This window comes from Erithacus rubecula (genome assembly GCF_903797595.1).
Source record: "Erithacus rubecula genome assembly, chromosome: 3".
In the NCBI taxonomy this organism is placed as follows: domain Eukaryota; kingdom Metazoa; phylum Chordata; class Aves; order Passeriformes; family Muscicapidae; genus Erithacus; species Erithacus rubecula.
Genome location: NC_136689.1, coordinates 31,130,463 through 31,144,302, shown reverse-complemented (window position 1 = coordinate 31,144,302; position 13,840 = coordinate 31,130,463). Strand labels below are relative to the sequence as shown.

Genomic DNA, 13,840 nt, shown 5'->3' with positions numbered 1-13,840 from the left:
AAATACTGCATAGGTACACAGCTCACCATTTCAAATTAATTTTATCTGAAATAACACTAGGTAACATACTACTTTTACCTACAAGGGTACTGATATGACATAAATGAGCAGAGACAAATAAATCCATTTGCATGTCCAAATCAAATTTTAATGATGATTTCTCTCTTGTTACTAGACAGACATATTCTGAAATAGTTGAATTATATTCTGCTCTTTTTCTGTACTCATGCATGAATAATTGAATGAAAATTCTCCACTCTACTAAAAAAGTTATGAAAATATAAATGCAGGGTTATATAGTTAGTCTACTGTAACTTTTGTAGCTGTTTTCAGGTTTGCTGTACAACAGTGAATATATTTTAAAACTTATGATTACCATATTCTTCAGTTTTATCTTCTGTACCTTCAGTGTCAAACACCTTTTAAAAAAATTATGTTTTTCTTTGAAGGGAAACAAAAAGTGCTTTCACTTTTAAGAACCTTGTTGATATTAACTTCTTTGTCAAATCTTATGCAACTTACCCAGGAGGTGTATTTCTGCACTACAGACTGCCTCAAGGCTGTGAATAAGTTGTAATCTTCTGAACTATGGTGTACTTGGTGCGCAGCCCACAGTATATTAACCTCTGCAAAACACAAAATTTATAAGGAGGTTTGTGCTAGAGAAGCAACATTTGTTTTCCAAGGACTTTTTTTCCTACACTAGAAGCAACTAATCCTCCAATTCAAACTTTGCTATTTTCCATTAACATAAAATAAGACCTATTGTTCAAAGCTGAGTTTGTATAGGCAGGGTTACATGTTTGTCAGTGCACACAAATCAATGTAATTCCATGCTGAAGTAAGGCGAGGCTGTAGCAGGACCTAAAGTAATTGTTGGAAGGGCAGAAGGATGTGTGAGATGAGAATTAAAAAGCCAAAAACCTCATCTAAGCTCTGCTAATATGTGTCAGTAGGAGCTTTTTACAGGATTCAGAGGACAAAGACTGAGGATGCTCTCATGCTTGCACTTAAAGACTAGAAGGGGACCTAAAATGTTCCAAAAATCTTATGCATCAAATTTTACTGGTGTCAGCTTTTCTGCTCACATTTTTCTGGAATGCGTGAATTGTCAACCCACTTGTGCCACAGACCACAAAACAGAGCCTGCCCACTAGTGACAAATGAAAAAGAAACCAATGCTTGCTGGGAAGCCTTGACCCAGCCAAAGGAGAGCTCTGGCTCTGTTGCTACAGTTAAAAAAAGATAGATTGCTGGAATAAGAGCAAAATCAGTGTCAGTCATGTCCTCTGAGGGCATGATATATCTAATGCACTGAAATGAAGAATACTTCAAAATCCTGATTACATTTCAAGGCATTTTCTCACTCAAGTGCAGACCTGGGTAGCGAGTCTGCACTGTATCTGTGTGAAGTGGGATGTTAAAACAGAAATATTCATGGCAATCACATATATAGCTATAAGGATTACCTTAACTACAGGAAAAAGGAAAAAATATGTGGTCAATGCAGCCCAAATAATGCCTGTTTATTACAACCCTTAATTTAAGGTCTCATGTTCAAGGGATGAAGTATATACAAAGTCTCAGCTGATTATAGAAATTAAAAGTTGACTGGCTGTCTGCCAGCTGCACACTCCCCTTGTCACTGACCTTGTTTCACCAGAGCCATTTGAGAAGTGCCTTTTGCAGGTATTAGAATCATGTCCAGAAAATGATTTTATAACAGCAGTCTAAATTATTTAATTATTTTCACCTAAGTTTACATCAAACAGTTTTAGGTCTGGTGATTAATGCGTGCTTCCAATGTAAAATAAGGCAAAAAAAAAAATCTGTTATTGAATCTGAAGGTATCTTTACCATTCAGGGAACTATATGGTCTTGTAGCAGGAGGTGACAGACTTGTATGCTAGTAACTGGGACTATTAAATCTAATTATTTTTGACAAACATCACAAAATTATTTTTAAATCACCTCTTAGGCCTTAAAAATACCTGAAACTGCTGAAATAAATCTTTAATTTACACTATCAAAAAGCACTTAACAATGAGTCTAAGAATTATTTCTTCTTTAAATGCATTTGCTCACTATATCAACAATTAGTGATGTCTCTCCAAAAAATCCAAAAGGAACCCACCAACCAACCACATCTCAATGCATCTCTGCCTAATAAACACACTAGGAAATGAATTATTCAGGTGAGCTTCAGTATTGTGTTTGAAATGTTTCTCAAGACCTCAACAGAAGCTAAATGAGTGAAAAAAGCTTTTGAAAAGGTGGAGGTTAAAGACCTGTCTCCTTAGTTGTTTTAAAAGCATTTACTTCCTATCACAAACTGTGTGTAACACAAGCCTGCACTCAATGAAGTACAGCTGTGCAAACAGGGTACAGTAACTGGATCTTTCTTCTTTCCCTCAGTCATTTTTCAGCATTATGAAAAGTTCAAGGAAGGGAATCTATGATGATTTTTACAGTCTACTTTCATTGTAGTTAAGGTCAAATGGTTTTCAAAATGAATTACTAAAAAGGCATTTTATTAGGATTCATTTTTCAGTTAAACTGTCTCTTACACTAACAATTATATATAGAATAAGGTAATCAAATATTGGTAAAATGTTAGTTATTCAGTTGTGTGAGCCAGCTTAAAGGATTTATCATTCAAAAATGCACCACAGGAATATTGGGGAGATAAACAAACAATTCTTTCATAAGAAATTTAACTGCTACAGCTATTTCTGACTTCTAAGTAAGTAAATTAAATCCTGCTCCTTAATCCTATTGTTGATGACATCAGTGGCACAGACTACATTAAACTCCTTTGAGAAATAGGCAGGCTCATTCTGAGAAAAAATTGCATTAAAAATGAATCTGAAGAAACTGATAATCAGTAACTTTTTAATTGAAGCAAAAGAATAGCATGAATGGGTGAAATAGATCACCCCCAAAACCCAGTCATTAAGCATTAGTACATTAAAAATATTACAATCTAATGCCAAAAACACCTCTCAAATCTAAGAAACAGACATTCTTCATGGAATAAAGCTGACTGCTTACCAGCTGCCCGCAAGAGAAATAAAATTGTATGTATCTACAGAAGACTTGTGGTTTCACTTTTTTATTTATAATGATAATAACTTGAAAGAAAATGAGAAAAATTATTTGAATGAGGATAAAATTATAAAAGACTCTCTCACATGGACCTTCTCAAATGTATTATTACATAATGACCAGTAAAGAAAGCAAGGCTAAGCCAATTCCAACATAGATTTAAAAAAAACAAAAAAAATTATGCAGAAAACAGGAAGTATTACTGCATTTTATAAAATTATTAAATCATACTGTGAAGCCACAGGAAAAAAGTAGGCGATGGAATTGGAGAAGCCACTGAGACAATGCTCTAATGGAAGTCTTGACGTTTCATAATTCAAACGTGATTGTTAAATACAATTTTAAAAATAGATAACTTCAATATGGTTATACACAGACCTTCTACTTTTGATTGAGGAGAGTGAACCTCATGGAGTCATAGGATAATTCAGATGGCAAGAACCACCAAAGGTCTCTACTGTAACCTCCTGCTCACAGCAGGACCAGCTTTAAGTTCCTGAGACACAGCTGGGTCTCAGAAAACCTCTGAATCTGCTGCTATTATGAAGAACTACCCCTAAGTGAAGATAAAGGTAGGATTTCCTTATCATGTAGTTGTGAGGAAAGTTATACAAGCTATAAACCAGCACAGCAAGGGCCTACTTTCCTGTTGTGGCTTTCCCCAATTTCCTGTTAATGGATGAAGATGTGATGAGCTATTCTCATCTGGGGAACAACAGGGCAACTGCATCTTGGTACTGCAGTTAATCATTGTTGAATTTATTACTGTTGTTGTTATTATAATTATTATTACTATTACTACCATGACCTACTGAATCAATTAATATTTTCATCCATCACCCAATTTAAAGAATCAGGATGTAATCTCAACAGAGAATAAATGAGGCCATGTAGCTAGGTGATGAAGAAAAATTGGTGCTACACAGAAATTGCTGAATGAAGGACAGGTTATGATTTGACCATCAGTTTTCATTCTAGCACTTTAAGTCTATGATGTCATCTCAGAATCAGACCTGCACTTGCAAAACTCAGCGGGCTCCAAGCAGCCGAGAGGTTTGTATCCTACTTATTCCAAAAGAAAATGAAGATTTGTCATTTTAGCATTAGTTCAGTGTATAAATTCTGTTATTAGAAGAAAGAAAATGAGAAGCTGAGGGAATTGGCCTGGAGAAGCACAGGCTTTCAGGGAACTTACTAGTAGCCTTGTAACAGCAAAACAGCACTGGCTAACAAGAAGCTGGACTCAGGCTTTTTTCAGAAGTCCTATATATATATACATACATACATATATATATACATACATACATATATATATATATATATATCTTCTTTTATGGATTTTCCAAAATTAAGAAAGGGTATTGATTTCATCCTTATTTTACCAAATCATATTGGTATGACAACCAATGATTTTTACTTAGGCTTATTTTTTTTAATTTAAAAATAATTTTTCATTATCAATCAAGTTCCTTTGTATGAATCCCTAGGACAGATCCAAAGCCTGGACCACATTTCACTACCTCTGAAGTAGTTCTTCTTCAGTAGTAGGAAATGTTCACTGGGCACATAAGATTCCTCTTGAAGAATACATAATAAAAAGTGTCAAAATTAGATTTTTTTCTTGTTCATTTTGGTAATTTTAAGAGATTTCCATAGCCCAATACATTCTGATTAACAGGAGAAAACATGTATGCCAAAAAAAAAAAAACTATAGTAATTTTAAGGAATGATTTCAATGAAAACAGTCATTTTATGAAATCCTCAGAATCAGTGAAATGGTAAAGATTTAATGAAACTTGAGTAAATAAAAAAGAGATGAATTTTTAATTAAAATATTAAAATAGATATATTTTAATTAAAATATACAAGCTTTATGAGACCTGGATCTTAAGTAATATGGAAAAAAAATACAGATGATGAGTCATATTAAGTTTCCATTCACTCAGAGTCAACACTGACTGAGGTTAGAACAGGTGAAAGTTTCCCTTCACCACCTACTTAAATTTAAACAGAGCCCTCAGTTTGGCTATGCTAGCCATCTTTTAGAAGATGGCATGGTCCCAACTGATCCCAGTGTGGAATATGTTGGTTCCTAAAGCAGGTGTAACCCACAGAGCTTCAGAGGCAGGTACTCTGTGCTGCATTCACCTATAAGAAATCAAAAAGCAATCATCTCCTGGGTCTACTTATCTCAAGTCAGAATTAGTAGAAACCCCAGGATGACTGAGGAAAGAAAAATGGCCTGGAAGGGAGAAATGTTAGTCACTCCTTTAAACCCTATCTACACAGATAAAAGAGAGGAAAATAAATAGCATTAAAACAATTTATCTGCTAAATTATTACCTTTTCTGATTCACAAAAAAAAACCCCAATTGTTTGATTACTCACTACCTTTCTGCCTTCTTCTAAGTGATCTGTTCATAGAATCATAGAACCATAGAATATGCTGAGGTAGAAGGGACCCATGAGGATTATCAAGTCCAACTCCTGGCCCAGTACAGAACCACACCAAGAATCTCTCTGTATCTGAGTGCATTGCTGAAACGCTTCTTGAACTCCATCAGGCTTGGTGCTCTGACCACTTTCCTGGGGAGTGTGTTCCAGTGCCCAAACACCCTCTGGGTGAAGAACTTTTTCCTGATATGAAACCTAAACCTTGACTGATGCAGCTTCATGACTGGTCACCAAAAAGAAATTGGCATCTGCTTCTCCCTCATGAGGAAGTTGTGAATGCAATGAGATCTCCTCTCAGTCTCTTCTCCAGGATGAACAGACCAAGTGGCCTCAGCTGCTTCTAATATCATCACCCTTCAAGGCCCTTCACCATCTTCACTGCCCTCCTTTGAACCCTCTCTAACAACTCAGTGTCTTTTTTTATTGTGTCCCCCAAACCAGCACTGGAGGTGAGGCTGCCGCAGCTCAGAGCAGAGCAGGACAATCCCCTCCCTTGCCTGGCTGTGATGCTGTGCCTGATGCCCCCAAGACAGGCTTGTCCCTCCTGGCTGCCAGGGCACTGCTGGCTCATGTTCAACCTGGCAATGACCAGGACCCCCAGGTTCCTTTCCATGGCACTGCTCTCCAGCATCTCATTTCCCACTCTGTCTGTACATCCAAGGTTGTTGTGGACCAGGTATAGAATCCATCACTTGTCTTTGTTAAACTTCCTGTAGCTAGTGATCACCCAGGCCTTTAATTTCACAAAGTCTCTCTGCAGAGTCTCTGCCTTCAAGGGAGACAACAGCTCCTCCCAATTTAGTGTGCTACTGATGCTTTTTAAGAATTTTAATAAACTTCTTCTCAAGCAGAGCTTTTTCATAGAATCTCATTCCCTGTTTGACTCTACACTTGCACTGGATGAGAAACCTGATATACAGTACCACTAAAATTTTGTAACTGAAAAGGACAATTACCAGATTTATTTTTTTTTTTTTTTTTTTTTTTTTTTTTAGTAAAAGCTGGCTAAAAACTGTATTTTGGGACCTATTTGGGATCCATTTTACATACGAGCAGAAATCTTAACAGATTAGCTATCATGTCCACAACAAAAGTAGATATGAACAGTGTGCAACTCTCCTGTTTGGCCTGTTATGGTGCATCCCCTATTTTGTGACTTCTGAGCCAATTTTGCTTTATGTTTTTTGTTTTAGTGTTGTTCAGGCGAAGTTGCAGAATAGGTGATTTGCCAAAAGGCTCTGCTTCCTGCTTAGTAGAAATATAATTCTTATAGGAAAAATTCTTTCCTTGGTTACGTTAGTGTTAGCACAGAGCTGTGCGGGTTTAATGAGAACAGGACTAGATCCAAGGAATTTATCTGGAAGGCTCTGCTATATACCACACACTAAGAAGCATGTATACAGGGAAATGTACACTTTTTTGTTTGCTTTGTTTGGTGGTTTTTGTTTTTGTTTTTTAAATTTTTTAATAAGACACGTTTTTCTTAAATTGTGGCCTACAATGAGTTTTAGCAGTTTGTATTCTCAAGATAATCACATTTGTAAATCAGAAGACTGACTGTAAGGAGATCTGAATTGATTTACTTGATAGACTTGATTTACTATAGACCTTCAAACAATTTTCTTAACTTTTCTCTTCTCATTTTTCTTGAGAAGCACCTATCTGTGCATGTACCTGACCCAGATCAGTTCTCAGCCTTTAGGAAATAGGAGCTCCACTACTTTTAAAAATATTAGCCATTGCTCATCAGGTTGGTGTGTCAGGAGAAGAAGAGCAACTCAGAAGCATCTTTCCAGCCTCAGTATTATCTAGTCCTCCTTGGTCATTTTTCAATTAAATGCATATTGTGCTACCCAGGTAATGCCAGGACAGGCAATCACACAGCATGTCATAAGCCAGTATCAAAATAAAATTATACTACCAAGAGACACCCTATGGTCTATATAATCATAATCCAGCAGTTTAATTAGTAAATTTCACTTGGTTCAGCATCTGATCCTTCTGTGATGTGAGATGTGCTTTTTCTGAGCTTTAGTCAGGATTATCTCTGTTTTTCAGGCTTCTTCTTATGTTACTCTATGTGGTCAGCAAACTATTTAGTGAGTGGGCTAACTTGCAATCAAGTAATACATGGTATACACTCCCATGGTTTGTATGCCAAAAATTGGAGCAACCTTCTACAAAACCTGCCTCCAGAATGTGTGCACAAGCCAAAACCTCCTGCTTGATCTGCTGCCATACCAGTTGAAAACACAAATCTGCTCCCACACAAAAATATCCACAATAAGATCTGCAAAACTTAAGATACAGAATGGTCTGGGGAAACGTGGGAAGAATCAAGATAAGCCAAAGTATTACACATGCTACCCAGAATAAACAACAGGCCAGATACTATCCCCTTCTAGCAAGAATCCAGGGGACTGTAAATTATACTTAGACTTCTGAATCTGTAAAATATTTAAGAGATCATGTGGTTAGAAAAGCAGAGGCTGGCCAGGTCAAAAGTAATGGTCCTCTCAACTCATATGTGCCTTATTTACTTCCTGGCGTCCTCATAAGCACAGGACATCAATGGAAAGATTAGAAAAAGCCACAGCATAGCCAAAGATTCAGTCTCTTCTAGTAGAAGCAGTTCTCTTGGAAACTAAGCTGCATGAGTCAAACTTCATGCAGCATTGTTATATCTATGTAAACTAGAGTATGAATCTCAGTTATTACATTAGGACAGTATTAACCCATGGCCTGTGAGCTTTTCATACAGTTTCCAGGAGCTGAAGAGTCTGTTTCCACACACACCATGGAAAGCCACAAAGGAATAAAGGTTATCAGGTAAGATTCAGAAACAAATAAGAGTGACTCAATCTCTGACCTCATTAATAGTCCTAAAAGAAAATGAACGTGCATTCCTTTGTGCGAAAAGATACCGAGAAGATAAATGATCCAAAGCAATTTTAGCATACAATTGTTGGATTTGGACACTTCCAAAAAGACAAATAGGAAAAAGTCAAGAAATGAAGAACAATACAGAAGGGATGAAGTTTTAGTACCGTGTATGTAAGTTAACTCTGAAAATAGTGGAGCATTTGCCAAGTCTTTCAGTCCATAGTAGGTCTATCACAAAAATTCTGCTACAACGACTTGCCTGACCAGCCTGTTTCTCACACCTTCTTGAAGCCAATTTTCAAGTGCTCAAGTGTCTGGAGCAGCTCTGCAGCTGGTCAAAGCTTTGTTTGCCTGAGCTCTGGACATTCTCTGTAACAAAGACAGGAGACCCTAAACCATTAGGAACCATGATGGCAGCAGGTGTTGCACTTTCACTTTTCTCTTTCACATGTGTATTATGCTTGATTCAGGTATTCTGTTTTCCAGTTGTTAAGAATTTCATAACAGATTCTTTATGTGTAAAAGTGTTAAAACAACTCTGATTTGTTAAAAAAAAAAAAAAAAAAAAAAAAAAAAAAAAAAAAAAAAAAGGTGCCATGGCAGTTTCAAGGATAACCAGACCATAGCATATAATGCTCTTTGTGAACCCAGTACCAAGCCCTGTCAAGCCTTTCCCCCAAATACTGACCTCAAGATTTTTCAAATACCCCTTTTTTAGCAAGGGTTCCTCCTGGTTATAGCAAGGTTTATCCACCTTACACCTCACAGCCACCTGACTGACACACCATATTTTAACTTCTGATATTCATTGATGTAGAAAGTTTTTTGCAGCACTTTACTCTTTCTGCATCTTTTTTACTACAAAGAGGAGAATATGGCTCATTAATCTGATAACTCTAAATCATCATGTTGGTGAAGTTATGTTTATATATTAAAATATATAACAAATTTATGTGAAAAGAAGATCCCCAGCAGCTGGTTCAAAATGACCTCTATAGGTCTGTGCCACTGCAGACTTGACTCAAGGTTCTCCCAGTATGGCAAATTACAGCACTGGCAGTCTTTAGTTCTGAGCGCTTGCCAGCCTGTATATTATAACAGTGTTACTGAATACTGAGAGCAAACTGCAGTATAAACATGTGAAATGCATTAACTGTGACAAAATTAGCACTGTATTCATTAGCCCAATGATAAAAAGAGAAGTAAGACTAAATTAAATAAAATCTTAAAAGGAAAAAAATGGTACATTAAAAAACCTAAAAATCAATTTTTACTTCAATTCTTTCCATTTATTTTTTTTCTGTCCCCAAAACAGTCTCAGACACTGAAATGTCAGCTGATGCAATTTGAGAACATATTCATCTTAGAGGATCTTAGAAGGAAATTGCTAAAATGAAATGGGGGAAAAAAAAAAAGAGAAGATAATTCTTCTTTTGGTTTTTTTTTTTTTTTTTTTGTGTGGGGAGTGGGGGTGAGAGTTCTCCTGTATTCTGGGCTGTCTTTACAAAAGATTGATGTCTGGTGTCACTGTTAGGAAGTGCAAACTGTTCAGCTTCATTGCAATCTATGTCCTCATCCTCTTGCTCTGCAGGATACCACATACTTTGGCAGGCAATATTCAGAAGGGAAGCACTTTAATGGCAAGAATGGATACCAGTGAAACCTTTTCCCACAATGTTCAAAACTCTAAATGTGCATATGTTACAGCAACATAAAGCTGGAGGATATTAGAAAGAAAACAACAACTGATATTAACCTAGACACAGTAATCATACTTTTTTGCCCCTCAGAACAATACATTCAAAAATTCCTAGGGAAATACACACAACAAGGGTGAAACAATAAGGGGAAAAAAAAGAAAAGGATGAACTGGAATGATTTCAAGTCTTCTAAACTAAAAGCATAAATATAAACATACTTTTTCACAGGAAATATCCATGGCCCCTTCATTTATCTTTTTCCCTTTTAGGCTGAATTCCTGCATTCATTTATTTGGTTGGTCATTTTTTTCGAACTAGATACAGTAAGATAACACTGATAAGTAAATTTATTCTGGTAGTAAAGAGGACTTGGCTCTTCAGTTTTGTGTTCCAAAGTGTTTTAAATTAGTTATTAAGCCAAGTTCCTGAATGATAGATGTGTGGGAATGCAGACTATATTTGCAAAGAATCTATAGTAATTTACAGATATTGGAAAAGCCTTGTGCTTATTAAACAGTGGCAGTTATTGTATTTGGTAGCCATCTAGTTCATTTATAGCATGTGTGATGTGTACTTAAAGAGATCTGCACTTCCACAAACAACATTTGGACCAGTGTTGTCAGTACTTATTTTATGCTCCCATTCCTAAGAGCATATAGCTGTCCATCAAGTAATTACATATGGCTGCATCTGTTTTAGATGCTCTGGACACTATTAAGCATGCTAAAACTTCAATAGCCTTTTTCATTTCTCATTCTAACAAGAAGGACATGGAAGCCATCTAGACAGATTAGATAAAGAGGGGACAACACAGTCAATTGCCAAAGCAGGCAGTCTCAAATGTGAAGGAAAGTACAAGCTTGCCTCCATACTCCACCCAGCTGGGATCTACCTGGTAGAGCACACCCCTAAGTGTGTCAGCTGGGATTATCTAGAGGATGCCTCTAACACCAGAATGCCATCCTTAAGGTTTTGTCTCCCATCACTCCCTGTCCTGTCTCTTCAGCAAGGAACAGACATGAGCCTAAATTAGGACTCCACAAATAGGTCTTAATATTGGAGCCATCCATAGTTGCAGAGGTACTGGCAGCATGCTCACATTTAGCCAAAAGTCATGAAACAGCCTTTAAGAAAGCCTTTTACATGGGTGCCCCTTACTACTAGTGCTAACTCTTGAACTCCAAATCAGAGAAAGAGTATCAGTATCGGTATCCATATATCAGTCAGAGGAGTAACTTTATATTACATTTCCTCTTTCCCCAAAATATTGATAAATGATTACTAACTGAAGACAGGTGAAGCCACATGCAGTAGAGTTTCAGGTATGGAGTTCATTTCAACGTGTGCTGTAAGTTTTGGTAATAAATTTGGAGAGCCGAAGGTACTCCTGCACTACCAGCAAGCACTGAAACACACTGAAGGTCTGGGAGTGCAAAACAATGGCTGGCAAAACCAGCAGCTAACAGAAGAAGCCAGAGGTGTGGGGGAGCAGGAATATCAACAGACTCCTATGATGCTAATTCAGACTGATCTGTCAAAGAGCAGCTATAGCACTTGACCTGTAAAGGCCCTACTCCTACATGCTTACTGGGTTTGGCAGCCACATGTCTCCTGAATGATGTTGCATTTTCTGCCTTTAAAGGCCAATAGCTAGTGGCTGGATAATTAGTACCAGAGCTAGCAGAAAGGAAAGGATTTCAGAAACAGAAAATTACATGTATGGAAAAAAGATTTTTCGCTGATTAATTATGACATTTTTTACACATCCCCCTATAAATTCATTCACTTTTAATCCTTTATCTGTTTGCTCTAAGCTACAGAACAAGCTAAGACTGAAAGCTCAGCACAGGATGCAACCATTGTATTTTGTACTTTCCAATCACACAAAACACATAGCATATTAAAGCTATGAAGTGCAGGATACTAGACTGCAGGCTTACCTCAACCACTAAAGTTGTATATAGGAAACAGATCTGCCAAATAAAAATAGGCTCCTCTACTCTATATATTGTGATTATTATCTGGCAAGGGTAGTGTATTCCATTTTCAATATAAAAATAGAAAGTTTTTGCTGCTTTGAGATCTCTGGTTAAAATCCATTGCTAGACAAAAGAACTGACCCAAAATGAGTGTGCTGTTGGCTTTTTTAGGCAGATTGAGCCAAACTCATACTCTAGTATACCAAAAAAAGTCCTACTACTTCACAGCCAATCTCCACCTACTACTAGCAGGGGAGCAGAGAGAAGCAGAGAATCTTTCTCTTTATCTGAAAAGTGTTGATTTTTTTATGGAAAACATACTTGTAAGTACAAAGCTTTACAGTGTGTTTAAGACACACAGAGCAGTAAGCATTTATGCATAATTTCATAGGATATTTTATGTGCACTCTAATACCTATTATCTCTATACCAGCATGGGAGCTTTCACACCCTGTAAGTTAAAGAACTATCCCATATTAATCTCACCACTAAATTAGTCATTGCTAGAGGACCCCAGCAATGGGTAATTTTTTTTTTCAACTTCCCAGCCAAGATACACTCAGTGGCAGCAAAACAGTAGCCAGAGGGAAGCAGAGCACAGCTGTGCCAGCTCCAGGCTAAGAACATTCTTCAGTCAAAACTCCAGAGGAATTGTTAGGAGTTTACACTAGGGAATCAGGACCTAGGTGATCAAATTTGTATAATTGGCATGTTCCAATATCCCAATGTCTTCAGACAATGTCAGAGAAATGCAGAATGAAAGAAGAATTAAATAAATACATAAATACATAAATAAGTAAATAAATAAATAAATAAATAAAGGGAGAGGGGGTGAACATTATAGAAACACAAGCAAATCTAACTTAGAGATGGTTGCTGAAATGCAGAAGAACAGTAAATTCACTCATGTTTAAAAGAACTTGAAGAATAAAAAAATAGACATGATCTTCCAGAAACAGTTAAAAAAATTAAGTGATTGTTTAAATAATGTTAATCCCGCTTCAAAAACATTCCAAATTATTTAACCACTGCCATAGGGAAGAAGCATGTCTGATAAAGCAAGTGGGAATTGAAAGACATGGTCAGAAAATCAAATTTCTTTGCTCTTCAGTATATAGAAAGAAAATTTTACTTCACAGGCTTGTTGTTTACCTCCTCTGCTCCCAGCCAAAAAAAGAAGTGTAGTTTAAGAGTACTAAATACTCTTTTTATTCCATCACCAACATTTCAAGACAGTATTGTCTTGATAAAATTTGAATATAATAATAAAACATGTTTTGGCAGAATGTCAGTACAGAGCATAAATGCTACAGGTGTCTGATTCCAAATCTAAAAGCAACACAAACATCTGCACTTTGCAAGGGCAATCATATCACCACATAGATGTTCATCTGATTCTATTACAATGGGCTTCTCATCACCCATGAATTTCCTCTGAAACTAGATTACAGACCCTTAGATCAGGAGCACTTCCTTCTGTGCATTTACTGAGTATACAGAACCCAACAGCTCTGATCTCTTCTGAGACTTTGTGGATCTTCTGTGCTGTAAGACCACATAAGGTCTGAATATTTAAAGTTATAAGGAAAGATTTATAAAGGTGTACAAGAGACAGATACATTTGTTTCTGGAATTAGATAGGGCTGGTGAAATAGAGCTCAGTGGAAAAGCAGGTGGTTGAGATTATGATCAACCAGGCAAACAAACTCAGGCAAGCTG

The 13,840-nt window shown here is 36.7% G+C and overlaps 1 protein-coding gene across 1 annotated transcript in view; it reads right to left on the bottom strand.

Moving 5' to 3' along the window:
• The window catches only part of AGMO (alkylglycerol monooxygenase), a 185,557-nt gene that overhangs the window by 108,614 nt on the left and 63,103 nt on the right, over positions 1 to 13,840 (bottom strand). The window contains exon 4 of the mRNA XM_079302920.1: positions 523 to 626. Within this exon, the coding sequence (XP_079159046.1) occupies positions 523 to 626 (104 nt within the window). The remainder of the gene's footprint in view (positions 1 to 522; positions 627 to 13,840) is intronic.